This window comes from Struthio camelus, unplaced genomic scaffold, assembly GCF_040807025.1.
Source record: "Struthio camelus isolate bStrCam1 unplaced genomic scaffold, bStrCam1.hap1 HAP1_SCAFFOLD_87, whole genome shotgun sequence".
NCBI lineage: Eukaryota > Metazoa > Chordata > Aves > Struthioniformes > Struthionidae > Struthio > Struthio camelus.
The window spans coordinates 260-25885 of NW_027182724.1; the positions used below are offsets into that span (position 1 = coordinate 260).

General features: G+C 75.8%; 1 protein-coding gene across 1 annotated transcript in view; it reads right to left on the reverse strand.

The window, feature by feature from the left end:
• Nucleotides 1-604: 604 nt before the first annotated feature.
• The window catches only part of DNAH2 (dynein axonemal heavy chain 2), a gene marked incomplete at its 3' end in the record, with an annotated part of 60709 nt that continues 35687 nt past the window's right edge, over nt 605-25626 (reverse strand). Inside the window, exons 59-81 of the mRNA XM_068929520.1 lie at nt 25200-25339; nt 24029-24239; nt 22559-22675; nt 21525-21666; nt 18958-19127; nt 18756-18872; nt 18119-18283; nt 17442-17567; nt 16447-16595; nt 15335-15401; nt 13671-13821; nt 13257-13405; nt 13039-13172; nt 12814-12958; nt 12530-12729; nt 10927-11053; nt 9462-9648; nt 8320-8468; nt 7142-7322; nt 6242-6438; nt 4599-4790; nt 3707-3888; nt 605-1084 (exon numbers count right to left, since the gene is read on the reverse strand). Of these exons, the coding sequence (XP_068785621.1) occupies nt 605-1084; nt 3707-3888; nt 4599-4790; nt 6242-6438; nt 7142-7322; nt 8320-8468; nt 9462-9648; nt 10927-11053; nt 12530-12729; nt 12814-12958; nt 13039-13172; nt 13257-13405; nt 13671-13821; nt 15335-15401; nt 16447-16595; nt 17442-17567; nt 18119-18283; nt 18756-18872; nt 18958-19127; nt 21525-21666; nt 22559-22675; nt 24029-24239; nt 25200-25339 (3878 nt within the window). The remainder of the gene's footprint in view (nt 1085-3706; nt 3889-4598; nt 4791-6241; nt 6439-7141; nt 7323-8319; nt 8469-9461; nt 9649-10926; nt 11054-12529; nt 12730-12813; nt 12959-13038; nt 13173-13256; nt 13406-13670; nt 13822-15334; nt 15402-16446; nt 16596-17441; nt 17568-18118; nt 18284-18755; nt 18873-18957; nt 19128-21524; nt 21667-22558; nt 22676-24028; nt 24240-25199; nt 25340-25626) is intronic.

Sequence of the window (25626 nt, forward strand, 5' to 3'; positions counted from 1 at the left end):
CGTGTACGTGTCCCATGTCCCATGTCCCATGTCTGATGTCCCATGTCCCATGTCTCGTGTGCGTGTCCCCTGCACCCCGTGTGCGTGTCCCATGTCCCCAGTACCCCATGTCCATGTCTGATGTCCCATGTCCCGTGTACGTGTCCCATGTCCCGTGTCCCATGTCTCGTGTCCCGTGTCCGACGTCCCATGTCTGATGTCCCATGTCCCTGGTATGTGTCCCATGTCCCGTGTCCTGTGTCCGACGTCCCATGTCTGATGTCCCATGTCCCTGGTACCCCATGTCCCGTGTCTCGTGTCCCATGTCCCATGTCTGATGTCCCATGTCTGGTGTCCCATGTCCCGTGTCTCGTGTCCCACGTCCCATGTCCCATGTCTGATGTCCCATGTCCCCGGTACCCCATGTCCCATGTCTGATATCCCACGTCCCGTGTCCCATGTCTGATGTCCCACATCCCGTGTCCCGTGTGCGTGTCCCACGTCCCGTGTCTGATGTCCCACGTCCCGTGTCCCATGTCCCGTGTCTCGTGTCCCGTGTGCGTGTCCCACGTCCCGTGCCCCCCGCGCCCCCCGGGCCCCCCGCGCGCCCCCCGCGGGCGCCCACCTGACGAGGGCCAGCAGGCGGCCGTAGCGGCGCACCTCCTGCCGCAGCACGGCGGTCAGGGGCGAGGGGTCGGCGGCCAGCGCCGCCTCCGTGCCGGGGCACTCGAGGGCCTGGGGCAGCCGGGCCAGCGCCTCGGCCGCCATCTCCAGCACCTGCGCGGGGCGGCGGGTGAGGGCGAGGCGGCCCGGGCTCGGCGGCGGCGTTGGGGGGGGGGCCGGGGCCGGGGGCGGGGGGCCGCCGCCGCTCACCGCCTCGCGGGGCGGCCGCGGGGGGCCGGCGGCCCGGGGGGGCCCGGGCGGCTGCAGGGCGCGCAGGCCGGCGCGCAGGCGGGCGGCGGCGGCGGCCCGGGGGGCCACGGCGGCGTTGGCGTGCAGCCCCAGCGCCTCGGGCCCCTCGCCGCCCGCCGCCAGCCCCACGAAGGCCCGGTAGGCGCTCAGCGGCCCGTCGCCCGGCATGACGTAGCCCTCCGCCTCCAGCAGCCTGGGGGGGGGGGGGGGGGGGGGGCGGGGCCTCAGTGCGGGGACACGCCCCCTCTCCGAGGCCACGCCCACTGCGACGCACGCACACCCCCCCCCCCAATAGGTATGGCACCGCCGCCTGCCCCCCCTCGCCCTGAGCTCCATGGCCCCGCCCACTGGGAGTCCCTGATCTGCATGGCCCCGCCCACTGGGAAAAGCCCCCTCCTTTCCATGGCCCCGCCCACTGGGAGTCCCTGAGCTGCATGGCCCCGCCCACTGGGGAGCCCTGAGCTGCATGGCCCCGCCCACTGGGAAAAGCCCCCTCCTTTCCATGGCCCCGCCCACTGGGAGTCCCTGAGCTGCATGGCCCCGCCCACTGGGAAAAGCCCCCTCCTTTCCATGGCCCCGCCCACTGGGAGTCCCTGAGCTGCATGGCCCCGCCCACTGGGAAAAGCCCCCTCCTTTCCATGGCCCCGCCCACTGAGAGTCCCTGACCTGCATGGCCCCGCCCACTGGGAAAAGCCCCCTCCTTTCCATGGCCCCGCCCACTGGGAGTCCCTGAGCTGCATGGCCCCGCCCACTGGGGGAGCCCTGAGCTGCATGGCCCCGCCCACTGGGGGAGCCCTGATCTGCATGGCCCCGCCCACTGGGAAAAGCCCCCTCCTTTCAATGGCCCCGCCCACTGGGAGTCCCTGATCTGCATGGCCCCGCCCACTGGGAGTCCCTGAGCTGCATGGCCCCGCCCACTGGGAAAAGCCCCCTCCTTTCAATGGCCCCGCCCACTGGGAGTCCCTGACCTGCATGGCCCCGCCCACTGGGAAAAGCCCCCTCCTTTCAATGGCCCCGCCCACTGGGAGTCCCTGACCTGCATGGCCCCGCCCACTGGGAAAAGCCCCCTCCTTTCAATGGCCCCGCCCACTGGGAAGCCCTGAGCTGCATGGCCCCGCCCACTGGGAAAAGCCCCCTCCTTTCAATGGCCCCGCCCACCGGGAGACCCTGAGCTGCATGGCCCCGCCCACTGGGGAGCCCTGATCTGCATGGCCCCGCCCACTGGGAAAAGCCCCCTCCTTTCAATGGCCCCGCCCACTGGGAGTCCCTGACCTGCATGGCCCCGCCCACTGGGAAAAGCCCCCTCCTTTCCATGGCCCCGCCCACTGGGAAGCCCTGAGCTGCATGGCCCCGCCCACTGGGAAAAGCCCCCTCCTTTCAATGGCCCCGCCCACCGGGAGACCCTGAGCTGCATGGCCCCGCCCACTGGGGAGCCCTGATCTGCATGGCCCCGCCCACTGGGAAAAGCCCCCTCCTTTCAATGGCCCCGCCCACCGGGAGACCCTGAGCTGCATGGCCCCGCCCACTGGGAAAGTCCCTCCTTCCAATGGCCCCGCCCACTGGGAAGCCCCTCCTTTCCATGGCCCCGCCCGGCAGGATGCCTGATCTGCATGGCCCCGCCCACTGGGGAAACCCCCGTTTTGCATAGCCCTGCCCACTAGGACCCCAATCTGCATAGCTCCTCCCATGGGGGGACTCAATTTGCATGGCCCCACCCACCAGGACGCCTGATCTGCATATCCCCACCCACTGGGAACCCCCAGGTTGCATGGCCCCGCCCAGCAGGACCCCCAATCTACCTAGCCCCTCCCACTGCCCTCCCCTGATTGCCACAACCCCGCCCACTATGTGACTCCACATAGCCCCACCCCTCTATTCCCATAGCCCCGCCCACCACGACCAACGCCCTCCGCATTTGCCTAGCCCCACCCACCGGTGCCACGCCCCGATTTGCATGACCCAACCCCAGCCCACCCCCACCTCGGGGCCCCACCCTCACACCACCACCCCCCACGCAGGGCAAGCCCCTCCCACCCGCGATAAGCCCCGCCCTTGCCACCCACTCAAGCCTGCCACTTGCTAAAGCCCCGCCCACTCAAGCCCCACCCTTCTGCCCGCTCCAGCCCCGCCCCACCACCCACTCAAGCCCCGCCCCTCCCACCCGCTCCAGCCCCGCCCGCTCCAGCCCCGCCCGCTCCAGCCCCGCCCTGCTGCAGCCCTGCTCCCGCTCCAGCCCCGCCCACTCCAGCCCCGCCCGCTCCAGCCCCGCCCGCTCCAGCCCCGCCCTGCTGCAGCCCTGCTCCCGCTCCAGCCCCGCCCACTCCAGCCCCGCCTGCTCCCGCCCCACCCGCTCCAGCCCCGCCCCCGCTCCCGCCCCGCCCCCGCTCCAGCCCCGCCCTACCACCCACTTAAGCCCTGCCCCTCCCGCCTGCTCCAGCCCCGCCCGCTCCAGCCCCGCCCCGCTCCCGCCTCGCCCGCTGCAGCCCCGCCCCCGCTGCAGCCCCGCCCCGCTGCAGCCCCGCCCCGCTGCAGCCCCGCCCTGCCCGCTCCAGCCCCGCCCCGCCCGCTCCAGCCCCGCCCCCGCTGCAGCCCCGCCCCCGCTGCAGCCCCGCCCCCGCTGCAGCCCCGCCCCGCCCCCGCTCCAGCCCCGCCCCCGCTCCAGCCCCGCCCCGCTCCAGCCCCGCTCCCGCTCCAGCCCCGCCCGCTCCAGCCCCGCCCGCTCCCGCCCCACCCGCTCCAGCCCCGCCCCCGCCCCGCTCCCGCCCCGCCCCCGCTGCAGCCCCGCCCCGCCCCCCGCGGAGCCCCGCCCTCGCACCGTGCGCCGGGGGCGGGGGCCGGCGGCCCCAGCAGCTGCCCGGCCAGCGCCAGCAGGAGGCGGCGGTCGGGGCCGGCGGCCAAGCGGCCCCCGTAGGCGCCGCCCGCCACCAGCCCGGCCAGCGCCGGCGCCCCCGGCTCCGCCCCCTCGGCCAGCGCCAGCGCCAGCAGCTCCTCCGCCGCCTGCGCCCGCCGCCCCGTCAGCGCCGCGGCCGGGCCCCGGGGACCCCCGGACCCTCCCCACACCCCCGGGGACCCTCCCCACGCCCCCGGACCCCCGGGCACCCTCCCCACACCCCCGGGGACCCCCCGGACCCTCCCCACGCCCCCGGGGACCCCCCGCACCCCCAGGGAGCCCCCGGGACCCCCAGAGACCCTCCCCACACCCCCCGGACCCCCGGGGAACCCCCCGGACCCCCAGGGAGCCCCCGGGACCCCCAGAGACCCTCCCCACACCCCCTGGACCCCCAGGGACCCCCCGGACCCTCCCCACACCCCCGGGGACCCCCCGCACCCCCAGGGAGCCCCCGGGACCCCCAGAGACCCTCCCCACACCCCCCGGACCCCCGGGGAACCGCCCAGACCCCCAGGGAGCCCCCGGGGAACCCCCCAGACCCTCCCCACACCCCCCGGACCCCCGGGGACCCGCCCGGACCCTCCCCACACCCCCAGAGACCCTCCCCACACCTCCCGGACCCCCAGGGACCCCGGGCACCCTCCCCACACCCCCCGGACCCCCAGGGAACCCCCCGGACCCCCAGGGAGCCCCCAGGGAACCCCCCGGGGACCCTCCCCACACCCCCCGGACCCCCGGGGAACCCCCCGGGGACCCTCCCCAGCTGCCCAGTCCCCCCGCAGACCCCCCCCCCGCCCCGGGGGGGCCGCGGCGGCACCTGGAAGTCGCTGGGGGCGAAGGCGTAGGGGCGGCTCCAGCCGAGGGGGGCGAAGCGGCCCCGCTGGCGCAGCACGCCGTGCAGCAGGCACAGGGCGAAGAGCAGGCGCCGGTGGGGGCCGGGCTGGGGGCTGCGGGCCAGCAGCCCCTCCGACGCCCCCTCCAGCAGCTGCCCCACCGTGGCCCGCAGCCCCTGCCGGCGGGCAGCCGCACGGGGACGGGGACGGCGCGTCAGCACCGCAGCGACGGGCGCGCGGGGACGGGGGCGCGGGGACGGGGGGACGGGGGGACAGGGCAGGGGGACGGGGGGGCAGGGACATGGGGACGGGGACAGGGGCACGGGGACATGGGGACAGGGACATGGGGACGGGGACATGGGGACAGGGGGACAGGGCAGGGGGACAGGGGGACGGGGACAGGGGCACGGGGACATGGGGACAGGGACATGGGGACAGGGACATGGGGACATGGGGACAGGGCAGGGGGACAGGGCATGAGGACATGGGGACGGGGACATGGGGACAGGGCAGGGGGACAGGGGGACGGGGACAGGGCACGGGGACATGGGGACAGGGACATGGGGACAGGGACATGGGGACATGGGGACAGGGCAGGGGGACATGGGGACAGGGTGCCGGGATGGGGATGGGAACTGGGAAGGGGATGCGGTGCTGGGATGGGCTTGGGGACAGGGATGGGGATGGGGATGGAGGTGGAGATGGGGACGGGGGTGGTGGGACGGAGATGGAGATGGGGATGGGGACGGGGAGGGAGATGGAGATGGGGACGGGGACAGGGATGGAAATGGAGATGGGGACGGAGATGGGGTGGTGGGACAAGGATGGGGTGGTGGGACGGAGATGGACAGGGGGACGGGGATGGAGATGGGAGGATGGGGATGGGGGTGGTGGGATGGGGATGGGGATGGGATGGTGGGATGGAGATGGAGATGGGGTGGTGGGACGGAGATGGGGATGGGGTGGTGGGATGGAGATGGGGTGGTGGGACGGGGATGGGGATGGGGTGGTGGGATGGGGATGGAGATGGGATGGTGGGATGGAGATGGGGTGGTGGGCCGGGGATGGAGATAGGGTGGTGGGATGGAGATGGAGATGGGATGGTGGGATGGAGATGGAGATGGGGTGGTGGGATGGAGATGGGGTGGTGGGCCGGGGATGGAGATGGGGTGGTGGGATGGGGATGGAGATGGGATGGTGGGATGGAGATGGGTTGGTGGGATGGAGATGGAGATGGGATGGTGGGATGCAGATGGGGTGCTGGGACGGAGATGGGGTGGTGGGATGGAGATGGAGATGGGGTGGTGGGATGAGGATGGAGATGGGGTGGTGGGATGGAGATGGGGTGGTGGGATGGAGATGGAGATGGGGTGGTGGGATGGAGATGGGGTGGTGGGATGGGGATGGAGATGGGGTGGTGGGATGGGGATGGAGATGGGATGGTGGGATGGAGATGGGGTGGTGGGATGGAGATGGAGATGGGGTGGTGGGCCGGGGATGGAGATGGGGTGGTGGGATGGAGATGGGGTGGTGGGATGGGGATGGAGATGGGGTGGTGGGATGGAGATGGGGTGGTGGGCCGGGGATGGAGATGGGGTGGTGGGCCGGGGGCGCGGGGGGCACTCACGGCGGGGGGCTCGAGGGTGAGCCTGAGGGCGGCGTGCAGCAGGCCCAGGGGGGGCGCGGGGGGCGGCCGGGCGCAGAGGCAGAGGCGGAAGGAGGGGGCGGGCGGCGGGTGGGCGGCAGCCGCCGCCTCCAGCAGGGCCCCCAGGCGCCCCAGGGTGCCGGGCGCCAGCTGCCCCTCGCTCAGCAGCACCCACGAGCCTGCGGGAGGCACCGCCCTGGCACCCCGCAGCCCCACCGCGGCCACCCCGGCACCCGTGACACAGGGACCCCTGCCCCCGGCAGGCTGGCACCCGTGATGCAGGGACCCCGACACCCGTGACGCAGGCACCCCGACACCCACACCGTGACCACCCTGACACCCGTGACACAGGGACCCCAACACCCGTGTCATGGGGACCCCTAACACCCGTGAGCCACAGCCACCCAACACCCGTGTCCCGGGGACCCCCGACACCCGTGAGCCACAGCCACCCAACACCCGTGTCGCAGGGACCCCCGCCACCCCCACCACGGGGACCCCCGCCGCCTGTGTCATGGGGACCCCCAACACCCGTGTCGCAGGGACCCCCAACACCCCCATCACGGGGACCCCCAACACCCATGAGCCACAGCCACCCAACACCCGCGTCCCGGGGACCCCCAACACCCACGACACAGGGACACCCGCCGCCCGTGTCATGGGGACCCCCAACACCCGTGCCGCAGGGACCCCCAACACCCGTGAGCCACAGCCACCCAACACCCGTGTCCTGGGGACCCCCAACACCCGTGAGCCACAGCCACCCAACACCTGCGTCCCGGGGACCGCCAAGACCCACGACACAGGGACACCCGCTGCCCGCGTCCCGGGGACCCCAACACCCGCGAGCCACAGCGCCCCGGGGCCCCCCGGCGCACTGACCGTCGCGCAGGCCCCGCTGCAGCAGGCGGGCGGCGGCGGGCGCCCGGCCGGGGCCCAGCGCCAGGCGCAGCAGCCCGGGGGCCCCGGCCGCCGCCGCCAGCCGCCCCAGCGGCCCCTCCGCCTCCGCCCCCGGCGCCAGCAGCAGCAGCACCGGCCGCCGCGGCCCCGCCGCCGCCACCGCCTGCGCGGGCCACCGTCACCCGCGCCCGGCCCCCGTGTCCCCGCCGCGTCCCCGTGTCCCCGCCGCGTCCCCCGTGTCCCCGACCTGCGTGTCCCCGTGTCCCTGACCCGCGCGGCCCCGCCGCGTCCCCCGTGTCCCCGACCCGCGCGGCCCCAACGCGTCCCCCGTGTCCCCACCGCGTCCCCCGTGTCCCTGACCCGCGCGGCCCCAACGCGTCCCCCGTGTCCCCGACCTGCGTGTCCCCGTGTCCCTGACCCGCATGTCCCCGCCGCATCCCCCGTGTCCCCGACCTGCGTGTCCCCGTGTCCCCGACCCGCGCGGCCCCGCCGCGTCCCCCGTGTCCCCGACCTGCGTGTCCCCGTGTCCCCGACCCGCGCGGCCCCACCGCGTCCCCCGTGTCCCCGACCTGCGTGTCCCCGTGTCCCCGACCCGCGCGGCCCCAACATGTCCCCCGTGTCCCCGACCCGCACAGCCCCACCACGTCCCCCGTGTCCCCGACCCGCACGGCCCCAACGCGTCCCCCGTGTCCCCGACCTGCGTGTCCCCGCCGCGTCCCCTGTGTCCCCACCGCATCCCCGTGTCCCCGTCCCCCGCGTCCCCACCGCATCCCCCGTGTCCCCGACCTGCGTGTCCCCGTGTCCCCGACCCGCGCGGCCCCAACGCGTCCCCCATGTCCCCACCGCGTCCCCGTGTCCCCGACCCGCGCAGCCCCAATGCGTCCCCCATGTCCCCGACCCGCACAGCCCCGCCGCGTCCCCCGTGTCCCCGACCTGCGCATCCCCAACGTGTCCCCCATGTCCCCGGTCCGCGCGGCCGCGGCCTGCACCGTGTTCCCCATGTCCCCAACCTGCATGTCCCCACGTCCCCGACCCACGTGTCCCCTCCGCGTCGCCGACCCGCGCGTCCCCTCCGCGCCCCCCGGCCCGACGTCCCCGAGCCGCGCGCGCCCCCGGCCCCGCGGCCCCCCCCCGGGTCCCCTCGGCGGCCCCCCGCTCACGGCCTGCAGGTCGAGGGCCGGCGGCTCGGCGAACTCGGAGCCCAGCGTGGAGACGACGAAGGCGGCCACGCAGGCGGCCAGCCGGTCGGGCCGCAGCGCCCGCACCACCAGCATCCGCTGCAGCTGGTTGCACGAGTCCTGCCACTCGCCTGCCGGGCTGCCGTCAGCCCCCGGCCCCGCCGGGCACCCCTCACCCGCCCCCGCGGGGCCCAGGCGTCCGGGCGCCCCCCCTTCCCAGGGGCCCAGGTGTCCGGACTCCCCCCTCCCCAAGGGCCCAGGCGTCCAGGCTCCCCCCACCCTGGGGCCCCAGCGTCCAGGCGCCCCCTGCCCCGGGGCCCAGGTGTCCGGGCTCCCCCCTCCCCAAGGGCCCAGGCGTCCGGGCGTCCCCCCTCCCCAAGGGCCCAGGCGTCCGGGCGTCCCCCTCCCCAGGGGCCCAGGCGTCCGGGCTCCCCCCTCCCCAGGGGCCCAGGCGTCCGGGCTCCCCCCCCTCCCCAAAGGCCCAGGCGTCCGGGCTCCCCCCCCTCCCCAGGGGCCCCGGCGTCCGGGCTCCCCCCTCCCCAGGGACCCCGGCGTCCGGGCTCCCCCCTCCCCAGGGGCCCAGGCGTCCGGGCTCCCCCCTCCCCAGGGACCCAGGCGTCCGGGCTCTCCCCCCTCCCCAGGGGCCCAGGCGTCCGGGCTCTCCCCCCTCCCCAGGGGCCCAGGCGTCCGGGCTCCCCCCCCTCCCCAGGGACCCAGGCGTCCGGGCTCCCCCCTCCCCAGGGGCCCAGGTGTCCAGGCTCCCCCCTCCCCAGGGACCCAGGCGTCCGGGCTCTCCCCCCTCCCCAGGGGCCCAGGCATCCAGGCTCCCCCCCCTCCCCAGGGGCCCAGGCATCCAGGCTCCCCCCGCCCTGGGGCCCCAGCGTCCAGGCGCCCCCTGCCCCGGGGCCCAGGTGTCCGGGCTCCCCCCTCCCCAAGGGCCCAGGCGTCCGGGCGTCCCCCTCCCCAGGGGCCCAGGCGTCCGGGCTCCCCCCCCTCCCCAGGGGCCCAGGCATCCGGGCTCCCCCCCCCCCCAAAGGCCCAGGCGTCCGGGCTCCCCCCCCTCCCCAGGGGCCCAGGCGTCCGGGCTCCCCCCCCCAGGGGCCGCGGGCGGGCGGGGGGCGCACCGGGCAGTGGGGCGCTCTCGGGCCGGGCGCTGCGGTACCAGCGGTGCCAGTCGCGCGGCAGCAGCTCCAGCGAGCGGCTCAGCCCGTGGAAGTGCGGCACCTTGTCCAGCTCCGTGACGAGGTCCCAGGCGGCCGCCGGCAGCCACCCGGGGCACGGGTTGTCCATCTGCGCCTCCCGGTCCTCCACCTGCGCCGGCCGCGGGGCGGGCGAGCGGTTGGGGGGCGCGCCGGGGCGGGGCGCCGCGAGGCCCGCGGTGGCGGGGTGCGGCTTGGGGGGTTGGCGGCCCTGGGGTCGTGGGTCATGGCCGTGGGTTGCGGCCGTGGGTCACGGCTGTGGGTCAGGGCCATGGCTGTGGGTCAGGGTTGGTGGCCCTGGGTTGGGGTTGGTGGCCGTGGGCCATGGCTGTGGGTCAGGGCCATGGCTGTGGGTCAGGGTTGGTGGCCATGGGCCATGGCTGTGGGTCAGGGCCATGGCTGTGGGTCAGGGTTGGTGGCCGTGGGTCAGGGCTGTGGGTCAGGGCCATGGCTGTGGGTCAGGGTCGGTGGTCGTGGGTCAGGGTTGGTGGCCGTGGGCCATGGCTGTGGGTCAGGGTCGGTGGTCGTGGGTCAGGGTTGGTGGCCGTGGGCCATGGCTGTGGGTCAGGGCCATGGCTGTGGGTCAGGGTTGGTGGCCATGGGCCATGGCTGTGGGTCAGGGCCATGGCTGTGGGTCAGGGTTGGTGGCCGTGGGTCAGGGTTGGTGGCCGTGGGCCATGGCTGTGGGTCAGGGCCATGGCTGTGGGTCAGGGTCGGTGGTCGTGGGTCAGGGTCGGTGGCCGTGGGCCATGGCTGTGGGTCAGGGCCATGGCTGTCGGTCAGGGTTGGTGGCCGTGGGTCAGGGCTGTGGGTCAGGGCCATGGCTGTGGGTCAGGGTCGGTGGTCGTGGGTCAGGGTTGGTGGCCGTGGGCCATGGCTGTGGGTCAGGGTCGGTGGTCGTGGGTCAGGGTTGGTGGCCGTGGGCCATGGCTGTGGGTCAGGGCCATGGCTGTGGGTCAGGGTTGGTGGCCATGGGCCATGGCTGTGGGTCAGGGCCATGGCTGTGGGTCAGGGTCAGTGGTCGTGGGTCAGGGTTGGTGGCCGTGGGCCATGGCTGTGGGTCAGGGTCAGTGGCCGTGGGTCAGGGTTGGTGGCCGTGGGCCAGGGCTGTGGGTCGCGAGGGCTGTGGGTCGTGAGGGTCATGGCTGCAGGTCACAGCCGTGGGTTGCTCGTGGCCGTGGGTCGCGGCCGTGGGTTGCTCGCGGCCGTGGGTCAGGCCCCTGGGTGCGACTGGCTGGCGGCTGCAGGCTGGTGGCGCCACGGTCGCGGCCCGGGGCCGCGGTCACGGCTTGGAGCGGCGCGGGGCGGTTGTGAGCCGCGGGGCGGTTGTGAGCCGTGGGGCGGGGGCCGTGGGGCCGTGGGGCCGTGGGGCCGTGGGGGGGGGACTCACCACGCCGTCGTGCAGGAAGAAGCCGAACTCGTCGGGCCGGAGGCTGCCGGCGGCCGCCAGGATGCGGGTGCAGAGGTGGAAGCTGAAGAGCAGCTTGTGGCGCTCGAAGAGCCCCTGGCAGGCGAACCTGGGGGCGCCCGGACGCCTGGGTCCCGCCGCCGGGCCGGGGGGGGGGCGCGCCCGGACGCCTGGGCCCCGGGGCGGGCAGCGGGGGGGGGCTGGGCAACGGGCCTGGTGGCCGGGTAGGCGCGTCGCCTGTACCCGCTGCGGGGGCGCCACCCGTCCCCAGCGTCAGCCGTGGCGCCGGCACCCGGGGTAGGCGCGTCACCCGCGCACGGTGTAGCTGTGTCACCTGTGCCCCACGTACTCGTGGCGCCTGTGCAGACACAGCCGTGCCACCTGCCCCTGCTGTAGTTGCCGCGCGGGCACAGATGCAGGCGCGCACCCCAGACGTGCCGTAAGCCTGTCACCCGCTCCCGCGGCAGCTACAGCGCGTGTACAGACGCAAGAATGTCCCCCCGACAAGCTTGAAGCTCGTCACCCGTGCGGGCTGTAGCTAGGGCCCCTGCGCAGATGCAGGTACACCCCCCAGACGCACTGTTCGCCTGTCACCTGTGCGGGCTGTAGCCACGGCCCAGGTGCAGATGCAGGTACGCCCCCCCCAGACGCACTGTTCGCCTGTCACCCGTGTGGGCTGTAGCCAGGGCACAGATGCAGGTACGCCCCCCAGACACACTGTTCGCCTGTCACCCGTGCGGGCTGTAGCCAGAACCTGAGCACAGATGCAGGTACGCCCCCCCAGACGCACTGTTCTCCTGTCACCCGTGCGGGCTGTAGCCAGGGCCCAGGCGCAGATGCAGGTACGCCCCCCCAGACGCACTGTTCTCCTGTCACCTATGCGGGCTTTAGCCAGGGCACAGATGCAGGTACGCCCCCCCAGACGCACTGTTCGCCTGTCACCCGTGCGGGCTGTAGCCAGGGCACAGATGCAGGTACGCCCCCCAGACACACTGTTCGCCTGTCACCCGTGCGGGCTGTAGCCAGAACCTGAGCACAGATGCAGGTACGCCCCCCCAGACGCACTGTTCTCCTGTCACCCGTGCGGGCTGTAGCCAGGGCCCAGGCGCAGATGCAGGTACGCCCCCCCAGACGCACTGTTCTCCTGTCACCTATGCGGGCTTTAGCCAGGGCACAGATGCAGGTACGCCCCCCCAGACGCACTGTTCGCCTGTCACCCGTGCGGGCTGTAGCCAGGGCACAGATGCAGGTACGCCCCCCCAGACGCACTGTTCGCCTGTCACCCGTGTGGGCTGTAGCCAGGACCTGTGCAGATGCAGGTACGCCCCCCAGACGCACTGTTCGCCTGTCACCCGTGCGGGCTGTAGCCAGGACCTGAGCACAGATGCAGGTACGCCCCCCAGACGCACTGTTCGCCTGTCACCCGTGCGGGCTGTAGCCAGGACCTGAGCACAGATGCAGGTAGGCCCCCCCAGACGCACTGTTCGCCTGTCACCCGTGCGGGCTGTAGCCAGGACCTGAGCACAGATGCAGGTACGCCCCCCAGACGGGCGGGCTGCAGCCAGGGCCCGGGCCCGCCCCGCACCTGTAGACGGCGTAGGTGTGGTGGTGGTTGAGGGCGCGGAGGCGCTCCTCCAGCTTGCCGCCCCGCGGGCTCCTGCGCAGGCTGAGGCCGAAGAGCTCCACGTAGGCGTCCAGCGAGAACTGGTACACGGGCTCCAGCTCGGCCATGTCGGCCAGGGCGAAGAAGAGGAGGGCGGCGCGCTGGGCGCAGGGCCGGTAGGCCTGGCGGGGGGCGAGGAAGAGGGTGGGCGAGGCCGGGGGCGAGGCGGCAGCGGCGGCGGGGGCGACGGGGGCGGCGGCGCTCACCTCGCGGGCCCGGTCGATGCCGACCTCGGTGCTCTGGCTGCTGCCAAGGCGCTCGGCCACCTCGGCGGCGGTGGCCTTGGAGCGCTGCAGCGCCGTCACCAGCTGCGCGTCTTCCAGCAGCGAGCCGGCCGCCTCGTCCAGCAGCCTGCGGGCGGCGCGGCGGGGTGAGGCGGCGGCGGGGGGATGGGGAGGGGGGACGGGCCCCCGGCGCGGCCCGGCACCCACCGCAGGATCTGGTCCTCCAGCTCGGCCAGGCGGGCCTTGCCGGCGGCGATGGCCAGCACCAGCGCCTCCTTCTGCTCCTCCAGCTCGGGCCGCTCCTCCCGCACCACCTCCGCCAGCAGCTGCGCCTCCAGGCCCTGCGGGGGCAGCGGTTACCCCGTCACCGCGGCTGTCGCCGTCACCGTCCCCGCCGCTGCCGCCGCCGCCCCCCCCCTCGTTACCTGCTCAACCAGGGCGAAGTTGACCACGGTGGTGTAGGCGACGGTCTCCGGGGGGAAGTGGGGGTTCGGGAGCTTGGTGGCCAGGTACAGGCGGAAGTCCGGGTGACACTCCACGGTGTCCTCGCCCAGGTTCAGCAACAGGCGCCCGTCTGGGCCCGGGGGCGTCAGGGCGGCCGTCAGACGGGGCTGGGCCCTTCCTCCGGGGTGCGGGGACGGACCCAGGCGTCCGGGTGTCCCCACGCTGCTCCCTGGGGACCCAGGCGTCCGGGGCCCCCCTCCCACGGGGATGCAGGTGCCCGGGGACCCTCTCTGAGGGGACCCAGGCGTCCGGGGACCCCCCAAAGAGGATCCAGGGGCTTGGCTCCCCCTCCCCCCCCACCCCGCCAAACCAGGGGGCCCAGGCGTCCGGCTGACCCTGGCCGGGGCGGGGGGGCTCCAGGGCGGGCCGCAGGGCGGGCGCCAGCTCCTCGGGGACGTCCTGCAGCAGCACGGGGTGCCCCAGGGGGGCCGCCTCCTCCAGCACCCCCAGCGCCTCCTCGGGCTCCGCCGACGTCACCCGCAGGCCCTGGGCGCGGCGGCGCGTCACCGGCTGCCGGCGGTGGGGGCGCCCCGGGGACTCCCGGAGGACCAGGAGACGTGCAGGGGACACCCCGGGCACACCCGGGGGACAGCCGGGCGGACTCAGGGGACCCAGGGGACACCCGGGGGACGTGGGAGGGCCCAGGGGACACCTAGGAGGACCCAGGGGACCAACAAGACACCCAGGAGCACCCTGGGGACACCCAGGAGACACCCCAGAGAGTGTAGGGCACACCCAGGGGACGTTGGAGGACCCAGGGGACACAGGACATGCACAGGAGGACCCAGGGGACATGGAGAACACCCAGGGGACACCCAGGGGACGCCCAGGGGACGTGGGAGGACCCCGGGGACACGGAGGACACCCAGGGGACGCCCAGGGGACGCCCAGGGGACGTGGGAGGACCCCGGGGACATGGAGGACACCCAGGGGACGCCCAGGGGACGCCCAGGGGACGTGGGAGGACCCCGGGGACATGGAGGACGCCCAGGGGACGCCCAGGGGACGTGGGAGGACCCCGGGGACACGGAGGACACCAAGGGGATGCCCAGGGGACGTGGGAGGACCCTGGGGACATGGAGGACACCCAGGGGACGCCCAGGGGACGCCCAGGGGACGTGGGAGGACCCCGGGGACATGGAGGACGCCCAGGGGACGCCCAGGGGACGTGGGAGGACCCCGGGGACACGGAGGACACCCAGGGGATGCCCAGGGGACGCCCAGGGGACGTGGGAGGACCCCGGGGACACGGAGGACACCCAGGGGACACCCAGGGGATGTGGGAGGACCCTGGGGACACGGAGGACACCCAGGGGACGCCCAGGGGACGTGGGAGGACCCCGGGGACATGGAGGACACCCAGGGGACGCCCAGGGGACGTGGGAGGACCCCGGGGACACGGAGGACACCCAGGGGACGCCCAGGGGACGTGGGAGGACCCCGGGGACACGGAGGACACCCAGGGGATGCCCAGGGGACGTGGGAGGACCCCGGGGACACGGAGGACACCCAGGGGACGCCCAGGGGACGCCCAGGGGACGTGGGAGGACCCCGGGGACATGGAGGACGCCCAGGGGACGCCCAGGGGACGTGGGAGGACCCCGGGGACACGGAGGACACCCAGGGGACACCCAGGGGACGCCCAGGGGACGTGGGAGGACCCCGGGGACACGGAGGACACCCAGGGGATGCCCAGGGGACGCCCAGGGGACGCCCAGGGGACGTGGGAGGACCCAGGGGACATGGAGAACACCCAGGGGACAGCCAGGGGACGCCCAGGGGACGTGGGAGGACCCCGGGAACATGGAGGACACCCAGGGGACGCCCAGGGGACGTGGGAGGACCCCGGGGACGTGGAGGGCACCCAGGGGACGCCCAGGGGACGCCCCGGGGACGTGGGAGGACCCCGGGGACACGGAGGACACCCAGGGGATGTGGGAGGACCCCGGGGACACGGGGGAGGGGCACAGAGGGCCCCCCGGGGCCCCCCGGGGCTCACCCGAGCCTCCTCCATGTCGCGGATCCAGCGGCAGGCCTGGCCCTGGGGGTCGATCATGAGGGGCCACCTGGGGGGGCGGCGGCGGCTCAGCGGGGCCCGCGGCCCCCCAGCCCCCCGGCCCACCAGTCGCCCCAGTAGAACCAGTGCCCCCATACCACATCTCCCGGGCTCCCCAGTGCTCCCCAGTAGAACCAGTGCCCCCATACCACATCTCCCGGGCTCCCCAGCGCTCCCAGTACCCCCCCCCCCGGGCTCCGAGTGTCCCCCCCAGGGCCCCTCCACTGCCCCCCAGGGCTCCCAGTACCCCCAGGGCTCCCCCAGTGCCCCCCAGTGTCCCCCAGTGCCCCCCAGTGCTCCCTCAGCGCTCCCCAGCATCCTCCCAGGGCTCCCGGTGCCCCCCCAGGGTTCCCAGTACACCTCCCAGGACGCCCTGTATCCCGCAGTGTCCCTCCCTGCCCCCCAGTGCTCCCAGTACCCCCTAGTGCTCCTCCAGTACCCCCCCCGTGCTCCCAGTATCCCCCAGTGCCCCTCCACATCCCCCCAGTGCTCCCAGTACACCCCCAGCACTCCCAGTACACCCCCAGTGCTCCCAGTACACCCCCAGTGCCCCTCCACTGCCCCCCAGTGCTCCCAGTACACCCCCAGTGCTCCCAGTACACCCCCGGTGCCCCTCCATGGCCCCCCAGTGCTCCCAGTACACCCCCAGTGCCCCTCCATGGCCCCCCAGTGCTCCCAGTACACCCCCAGTGCCTCTCCACGGCCCCCCAGTGCCCCCAGTACACCCCCAGTGCCCCTCCACTGCATGCTGGCACTCCCAGTACACCCCCAGTGCTCCCAGTACACCCCCAGTGCCCCTCCACGGCCCCCCAGTGCTCCCAGTACACCCCCAGTGCCCCTCCATGGCCCCCCAGCACTCCCAGTACACTCCCAGTGTTCCCAGTACACTCCCAGTGCCCCTCCACGGCCCCCCAGTGCTCCCAGTACACCCCCAGTGCCCCTCCGCGGCCCCCCAGTGCCCCCAGTACACCCCCAGTGCCCCTCCGCGGCCCCCCAGTGCTCCCGGGACCCCCCCGCGCCGCCGGGGCTGGCAGTCGGCCCCGGGGGGGACGCACCAGTGGCTGCGGGTGACGATGACGCCGCTGGTGGTGGCGAAGGGGTCGCTGGGGAGCCCCCGCAGGGTCCAGCCCCGCACGGCCCCGGGGGGCGCCAGGAAGGCGGCCAGCGAGAACTGGGGGGCGCAGGGCAGCCCCCGCCCCCGCACCTGCGGGCCCAGGCGTCCGGGGCTCACGGCACCGCCCCCTGGGACCACGCGGGCCCAGGCGTCCGGCGCCCCCTGCGCTGCCCCCGAGGACCCAGGCGTCCGGGGGGTGGGGGGGGCTGTGACATCCCCCAGACCCCCCCCAGCACTGCTCCCGGGGACCCAGGCGTCTGACGCCCCCCTCCCCCATCCCCAGGGACCCAGGCGTCCGGGACCCCCCAGCAGGGACCCAGGTGTCCGGTGCCCCCTTGCTCCATCCCCAGGGACCCTGGCGTCCGGGCGTCCCCCGTGCCGTGGGGCCCAGGCGTCCGGGCGCCCCCCTCCCCCAGGGTCCCCGGCATCCAGGTGCTCCCCACTGTGGGGCCCAGGCGTCCGGGCGCCCCCCTCCCCCAGGGTCCCCGGCGTCCGGGCGCCCCCCTCCCCCAGGGTCCCCGGCGTCCAGGCGCTCCCCACCGCGGGGCCCAGGCGTCCGGGCGCCCCCCTCCCCCAGGGTCCCCGGCGTCCAGGCGCCCCCCTCCCCACCAGGGACCCCGGCGTCCGGGCGCCCCCCGTGCCGCGGGGCCCAGGCGTCCGGGCGCCCCCCTCGCCCCAGGATCCCCCGCTTCCCAGCACCCCCCTCGCCGTGGGGCCCAGGCGTCCGGGCGCCCCCCTCCCCCTGGGATCCCCTGCTTCCCGGCGCCCCCCTCGCCGCGGGGCCCAGGCGTCCGGGCGCCCCCCTCCCCACCAGGGACCCCGGCGTCCGGGCACCCCCCTCCCCACCAGGGACCCCGGCATCCAGGCGCCCCCCTCGCCGCGGGGCCCAGGCGTCCGGGCGCCCCCCTTGCCGCGGGGCCCAGGCGTCCGGGCTACCTCGGGCTCCCAGGCGCGGGTCAGCAGCTCGTGGCGGTCGGGGGCGGCGAAGGGGCCCAGGTAGGCCAGGCTGGCGGCCGCCAGCACGCAGTCCCCGGCCACCGAGGCCAGCGCCTCCTCCAGGCCCTGCCGCCACCGCCGCGTCACCGCGTCCCCAACGCCTGCGGCCACCGCGTCCCCCCGCCGCGGCCACCGCGTCCCCACCTGCCCTGGCCGCCGCGTCCCCCCGCCGTGGCCACCGTGTCCCCACCTGCCCTGGCCACCGCGTCCCCAACGCCCGCGGCCACCGTGTCCCTAACCGCCACAGCCACCGCGTGCCCCCGCTGCGGCCACCGCGTCCCCGCCTGCCCTGGCCACCGCGTCCCCAACGCCCGCGACCACCGCGTCCCCAACTGCCCTGGCCATCATGTCCCCCCACCATGGCCACCGCGTCCCCAACGCCCGCGGCCACCGCGTCCCCCCGCTGCGGCCACCGTGTCCCCGCCTGCCCTGGCCACCGCGTCCGCAACGCCCGCGACCACCGCGTCCCCAACTGCCCTGGCCATCATGTCCCCCCACCATGGCCACCGCGTCCCCAAGAGCCACGTCACTGCGGCGGCCACGTTGCCCCTACTGGCTACAGCCGCTGTGTCCCCCCGCCCCGGCCACCGCGTCCCCCCGGCGCGCGGCCACCCCACCTGGACGGCGCGCTGCCAGCGGCCCCGCTCGCCGGCCAGCCCCTCGACGAGGCGGGCGGCCCGCTCCAGCCGCCCCTCGGTGTCCTGCGCCCGGCGGCCCAGCTCCTCCTTCTGCGCCACCTTCTCCTCGTAGGCCGCCCGCAGGCGCTCCAGCCGCTCGGCCACCTGCGGCCACCCGGCGCCTTGGGGACGCGCGCTGGGGACGCGGGCTGGGGACGCGGGCTGGGGACAGGGCCTGGGGACATCCCTTGGGGACAAAGACTGGGGACATCCCTTGGGGACATCCCTTGGGGACACGGCTTGGGGGACAGGGCCCGGGGACATCCCTTGGGGACACAGACTGGGGACATCCCTTGGGGACATCCCCTGGGGACAGGGCCTGGGGACATCCCTTGGGGGACATCCCTTGGGGACATCCCCTGGGGGACAGGGCCCGGGGGACAGCACCCGCACCGGGGGCCGCCCAGGCCAGCCCAGGGCACAGGCACGGGGCGAGCGAGGGACGGCAGGGGCCGGGGGGGGCAGGGGCCCGGGTGGGGGGGGGGCAAGGGGCAGGGGGCAGGGGCCCGGGGGGGCGGCAGGGGGCAGGGGCCCGGGCGGGGGGGGCAGGGGGCAGGGCCCCCACCCACGCACCCACCTCGCGCAGCTTGTCCTGCGCCTCGGCCTGGGCCGCCTGCTTCTGGGCCAGCTGGGCGGCGGCGGCGGCGGCGCGGGCCTGCTTGGGCTGCACCACGCGCCGCACGCGCCCGTACGTCTGCGGCCGGCGGCGGCAGCGCCGTCAGGCGGCGGCGCGGGGGCCGGCCGGGGGCGGGCGGGGGGGGCGGGGGGGGGGCACCCACCTCCATGGCGCGCACCCACATGCAGAGGGAGCAGGCGGCGCGCGCCACCCGCCCCACCACCTCGGGCTGGAAGTCGGGCTGGGCGCAGTAGGCGGCCACGCGCCGCAGCGCCGCCTCCGGCACGCGGTCCCGCTCCAGGCTCAGCAGCTGCTTCACGAAGTTGGGGTCGCCTGCGGGGCCCCCGCTCCGCGCTGCACCCCGGGGACCGCGCTGCACCCCGCCCCCGGCCCCCAAACCCCGCCCCCGGCCCCAAAACCCCGCCCCCGGCCCTTAAACCCCACCTCCAGCCCCCCAAACCCCACCATGTTCCCCTAAGCCCCCCGGGCCCTTCTCCTCCCCAGCTCCTTTATCATGCAAGCCCCTCCCCTTCCCAAGCCCCTCCACTTCACAAGCCCCTCCCCTTCCCATAAGCCCCGCCCCTTGACCTAAACCCCGCCCCCGGCCCCCAAACCCCGCCCCCGGCCCCAAAACCCCGCCCCCGGCCCCCCAAACCCCACCATGTTCCCCTAAGCCCCCCGAACCCTTCTCCTCCCCAGCTCCTTTATCATGCAAGCCCCTCCCCTTCCCAAGCCCCTCCACTTCACAAGCCCCTCCCCTTCCCATAAGCCCCGCCCCCGGCCCCCAAACCCCGCCCCCGGCCCCTAAACCCCGCCCCCGGCCCCTAAACCCCACCATGTTCCCCTAAGCCCCCCGGGCCCTTCCCCTCCCCAGCTCCTTTATCATGCAAGCCCCTCCCCTTCCCAAGCCCCTCCACTTCACAAGCTCCTCCCCTTCCCATAAGCCCCGCCCCTTGCCCCAAACCCCGCCCCCGGCCCCTAAACCCCGCCCCAGGCCCCCTAAACCCCACCCCCGGCCCCTAAACCCCACCATGTTCCCCTAAGCCCCCCAAACCCTTCTCCTCCCTCAGCTCCTTTATCATGCAAGCCCCTCCCTTTCCCAAGCCCCTCCCCTTCACAAGCTCCTCCCCTTCCCATAAGCCACGCCCCTTGACCCAAACCCCGCCCCCGGCCCCTAAACCCCGCCCCCGGCCCCCCAAACCCCGCCCCCGGCCCCCCAAACCCCACCATGTTCCCCTAAGCCCCCCGAACCCTTCTCCTCCCCAGCTCCTTTATCATGCAAGCCCCTCCCCTTCCCAAGCCCCTCCCCTTCCCAAGCCCCTCCCCTCCCCTCTAAGCCCCTCCCCTTCCCAAACCCCACCCCTGGCCCCCTAAACCCCACCCCCAGCCCCAGCCCCCTAAACCCCATGTTCCCCTAAGCCCCCCGAACCCTTCTCCTCCCCAGCTCCTTTATCATGCAAGCCCCTCCCCTTCACAAGCCCCTCCCCTTCCCAAGCCCCTCCCCTCCCCTCTAAGCCCCTCCCCTTCCCAAGCCCCACCTCCTTCCAGGCTCCCCCATCCTTCCCAAGCCCCTCCCTCGTTTCCACACCGCCCGCTCCAGCCCTTTCCCCACCCCGCCAGGCCCCGCCCAGCTCCGCTCCGGCCCCGCCCCTCACCCCCTGCCCCGCCTCCTCCTGCTCGGCCCCGCCCCTTCCCCCCTCCCCCAGCAGCCCCTCCACCGGGACCTGACCCTCGCCCAATGGGGGATTTGCTGCAGCCCAGGTGGACTCGCTGCCCCGCCCCTCCCAGTGAAGGAAGCCCCGCCCCTCGCGGCCAAGCCCCGCCCCTCCCAGTGAAGGAAGCCCCGCCCCTCGCGGTGAAGGAAGCCCCGCCCCTCGCGGCCAAGCCCCGCCCCTCGCGGTGAAGGAAGGCCCGCCCCTCGCGGCCAAGCCCCGCCCCCCGGGCGAAGGAAGGCCCGCCCCCGGGAGCCGCGCCCGCACCGAGCTGGTGCTTGGCCTCGGCCCAGGTGGGCTCGCTGCCCCGCCCCTCGCGGTGAAGGAAGCCCCGCCTCTCCCGGTCAAGCCCCGCCCCTCCCAGTGAAGGAAGCCCCGCCCCTCCCGGTCAAGCCCCGCCCCTCGCGGTGAAGGAAGCCCCGCCCCTCGCGGCCAAGCCCCGCCCCCCCGGGCGAAGGAAGGCCCGCCCCCGGGAGCCGCGCCCGCACCGAGCTGGCGCTTGGCCTCGGCCCAGGTGGGCTCGCTGCCCCGCCCCTCGCGGTGAAGGAAGCCCCGCCCCTCGCGGCCAAGCCCCGCCCCCCGGGTGAAGGAAGGCCCGCCCCCGGGAGCCGCGCCCGCACCGAGCTGGCGCTTGGCCTCGGCCCAGGTGGGCTCGCTGCCCCGCCCCTCGCGGTGAAGGAAGCCCCGCCCCTCGCGGCCAAGCCCCGCCCCCCGGGTGAAGGAAGGCCCGCCCCCGGGAGCCGCGCCCGCACCGAGCTGGCGCTTGGCCTCGGCCCAGGTGGGCTCGCTGCCCCGCCCCTCGCGGTGAAGGAAGCCCCGCCCCTCGCGGCCAAGCCCCGCCCCCCCGGGTGAAGGAAGGCCCGCCCCCGGGAGCCGCGCCCGCACCGAGCTGGCGCTTGGCCTCGGCCCAGGTGGGCTCGCTGCTCCGCCCCTCGCGGTGAAGGAAGCCCCGCCCCTCGCGGCCAAGCCCCGCCCCCCCGGGTGAAGGAAGGCCCGCCCCCGGGAGCCACGCCCGCACCGAGCTGGCGCTTGGCCTCGGCCCAGGTGGGCTCGCTGCCGCGCAGGATCATCACGGCCTGCAGCACCGTCTCCACCAGGGCCGGCGGGCGCCCGTACGACTTGATCTCCGTCAGGTCCTTCTTGTTCAGCGACTCCAGCGCCTGCCGCGGCGTCCCCCGCCCCGCCGGCGTCACCGGCCCCGCCGGCGCCCCCGGCCCCGTCCCCGCCGGCGCCCCCGGCCCCGCCGCCCCGCCAGCACCCCGTCACCTCCCTGTCGGCACTGCCACCGCCCCATCACCACCCCACCTGCCCCGTCACCCCCACCGCAGCCCTGTCACCCTGCCGGTCCCGTCACCCCCGCCGTGCCCGCGCTCCCGTGTCTCCCCGCCGCGTTGCCCCCGCGCCCCCCCCCCCGCTGTCACCCCGCCGGGGTTTCCCCACGTCCCCCCTGCCGTAACCCCGCCATCCCCACGCGCCCCCCCACCCCGCCCTGTCACCCCGCCGGGTTGTCCCCACGTCCCCCCTGCCGTCACCCCGCCATGCCTGTGTCCCCCCCCACCCCGCCCTGTCACCCCGCCGGGTTGTCCCCGCGCCCCCCCTGCCGTCACCCCGCCATCCCCACGCGCCCCCCCACCCCGCCCTGTCACCCCGCCGGGTTGTCCCCACGTCCCCCCTGCCGTCACCCCGCCATGCCTGTGTCCCCCCCCACCCCGCCCTGTCACCCCGCCGGGTTGTCCCCGCGCCCCCCCTGCCGTCACCCCGCCGGGTTGTCCCCGCGTCCCCCCTGCCGTCACCCCGCCATCCCCACGCGCCCCCCCACCAGCCCTGTCACCCCGCCGGGTTGTCCCCACGTCCCCCCTGCCGTCACCCCGCCAGGTTGTCCCCACGTCCCCCCTGCCGTCACCCCGCCATCCCTGTGTCCCCCCCCGCCGGCCCTGTCACCCCGCCGGGTTGTCCCCGCGCCCCCCCTGCCGTCACCCCGCCGGGTTGTCCCCGCGCCCCCCTGCCGTCACCCCGCCGGGGCGAGCCCCCCGCGCCGGGGCGGCCCCGCACCCTCATGGCCTCCTCGAGGGCGGGCAGCGCCTCGGCCAGGTCGCGCTGCGCCTCCTCGGCCAGCGCCCGGCACTGCCGCTCCTCCTCGCCGATCTTCTCGCTGATGGCCGCCACCGCCTGCGCCGGGCGCGCGTCACCGGGGCCCCCGCCCCCCAGGACCCCGTCCAGGACCCCCAGGATCCCCCAGGACCCTCCGGGACCCTCCCATGTCCCCTCCAGCACCTCCCAGATCCCCCTAGGACCCCCCAGGACCCCGTCCAGGACCCCCAGGATCTCCCTGGGACCCCCGAGTCCCTCTGGGACCCCCCACGTCCCCTCCAGCACCCCCAAGATCCCCCTGCCACCCCCCAGGACCCCGTCCAGGACCCCCCAGGATCCCCCTGGGACCCCCAGGACCCTCCGGGACCCTCCCATGTCCCCTCCAGCACCCCCAAGATCCCTCTGCCACCCCCCAGGACCCCTTCCAGGACCCCCAGGATCCCCCTGGGACCCCCCAGCTGCCCTCTAGGACCCCTAACATACCCCTGGGACCCCCGAGTCCTTCTGGGACCCCCCACGTCCCCTCCAGCACCTCCCAAATCCCCCTGAGACCCTCCAGGACCTCTTCCAGGACCCATAGGATCCCTCTAGGACCCCCCAGGTCCCCCTCCGGGACCCCCAGGACCCCTTCCAGGACCCCCAAGATCCCCCCGGGACCCTCAACCCCCCTCCAGCACCCCCCAGGAACCCCCCGGGACCCCCCAGCCCCACCTGGGACCCTCCAGATCACCTCAGGCCCCCCCAGAATCCCCCCAGGACCCCCCAGCCCCTCCTGGGACCCCCCAGGATCTCCCCTGGGACCCCCTAGACCCTTCTGGGACCCCTAGGATCCCCCCGAGACCCCCAGCCCATCCTGGGACCCTCCAGATCTCCTCAGGATCTCCCTGGGACCCCCCAACCCCTGCTAGGACCCCCCAGGACCCTTCTGGGACCCCCCAGCCCCTCCCGGGACTCCCAGGATCCCCCCGGGACCCTCCTGCCCCACCTGGGACCCTCCAGATCACCTCGGGGACCCCCAGGATCCCTCTGGGAGTCCCCCAGTCCCTTCTGGGAACCCCCAGTCCCCCCTGGGACCTCCCAGCCCCACCTAGGGCCCTCCAGATCACCTTGGGACCCCCCAGGATCTCCCCCGGGACCCCCTAGACCCTTCTGGGACCCCCAGGACTCCTCCTGGGACCCCCCCAGCCCCTCCTGGGACCCCCCAGGATCCCCCTGGACCCCCCAGGATCTCCCCCGGGACCCCCTAGACCCTTCTGGGACCCCCAGGACCCCTCCTGGGACCCCCCAGGATCTCCCCTGGGACCCCCAGGACCCTTCTGGGACCCCCCAGGATCCCCCCGGGACCCCCAGCCCCCCCCGGGACCCCGCCCAGGACCCTCCTGGGACCCCCCGGGACCCCCCCAGGATCCCCGCGGGACCCCCCCCGCCCACCTTCTGCTGCTCGTCGGCCTCGGCCTTCTCGCGCCCGATGACGGCCAGGTAGTCGTCGCACTCGCGGTGGCACTGGGCCACCATGCGGCGGGCCTGGGCCAGCTCGAGGGACATGGCCTCCGCCTTGGCCCGCGTCTCGCCCAGGCGGGCCAGCCCCCGGCGCAGCCGCCCCGCCGCCTGCCCCAGCGCCTCCCGCTTCTCCGCCAGCAGCCTGCCGGCCGGCGGCACGTGGGCGCCGGACCCCCGGGCTGCCCCCCGGCCCCCGCGACCCCCCCCCGGGCTGCCCCCCGGCCCCCGCGACCTCCCCCCCGGGCTGCCCCCCGGCCCCCGCGACCTCCCCACTGGGGTGCCCCCCGGGCCCCCTGCGACCTCCCCCCCGGGCTGCCCCCGGGCCCCCGCGACCTCCCCCCCGGGCTGCCCCCCGGCCCCCACGACGCCCCCCGGGCTGCCCCCTGGCCCCCGCGACCTCCCCCCCGGGCTGCCCCCGCGACGACCCCCCAGGGCGCCCACTGCCCCCCATGACGTCCCCACCGGCCCTGGCCCCCGCGAGGCCCCCCCCAGGGCGCCCACTGCCCCCCGCGACCTCCCCACCGGCCCCCCGGCCCCCCACAATGTCCCCCCAGGGCACCGCCCCCCCCAGTTATGTCCTCCCCAAACGTCCCCTGAGGTGCCAGGCCAGTCCTAACAGCTCTCTGGGACGCCATACGGGTGCCCCCCCCCCCCCGAGAGTCCCCGGGACCCCCGCACGGCTGCCAGGCTCCCAATAGTCCCCCGGGACCCCCGCACGGGTGCCACCCCCCCGATAGTCCCCCAAGACCCCCGCACAGGTGCCACCCCCCCGCCCCGAGGCCCCCGGGACCCCCGCACGGGTGCCACCCCCCCGATAGTCCCCCGGGACCCCCGCACGGGTGCCACCCCCCACACCCCGAGGCCCCCAGGACCCCCGCACGGGTGCCACCCCCCCGATAGTCCCCCGGGACCCCCACACGGGTGCCACCCCCCACACCCTGAGGCCCCCGGGACCCCCGCACGGGTGCCACCCCCCCCCCCCGCGCGAGGCCCCCGGGACCCCCGCACGGGTGCCACCCCCCCCGCCCCGAGGCCCCCGGGACCCCTGCACGGGTGCCACCCCCCCCCCCCCGCGCGAGGCCCCCGGGACCCCCGCACGCACCGGCCGTAGGCGCCGAGCAGGTCGAGGTAGGAGCGGGGCAGCACGTAGCCGGGCCGGCCCGTCTCGGCCAGCGCCTTCTGGGCGCGGGCGGCCGCCGCCGCGTGCGCCGCCGCCAGGGCCTCGGCCACGCCGCGCCGCCCCTGCCCGCCGCCCACCGCCGTCGGCACCGGCCCCGGCCCCGGGGGGCTCCGGCCTGGCGCCCGCCGCCCCCCCTGCCACCCGCGGGGGTCTTCGGGGTGACGCGGGGGCTCCGGGACGGCGTGGGGGCGCCCACCCCACATGTGGGGGGCTCTGGGACGGCGTGGGGGCACCCACCCCGCGCCTGGGGGGCTCTGGGACGGCGTGGGGGCACCCACCCCATACGTGGGGGGCTCTAGGACAGCGTGGGGGCGCCCACCCCACACGTGGGGGGCTCTGGGACGGCGTG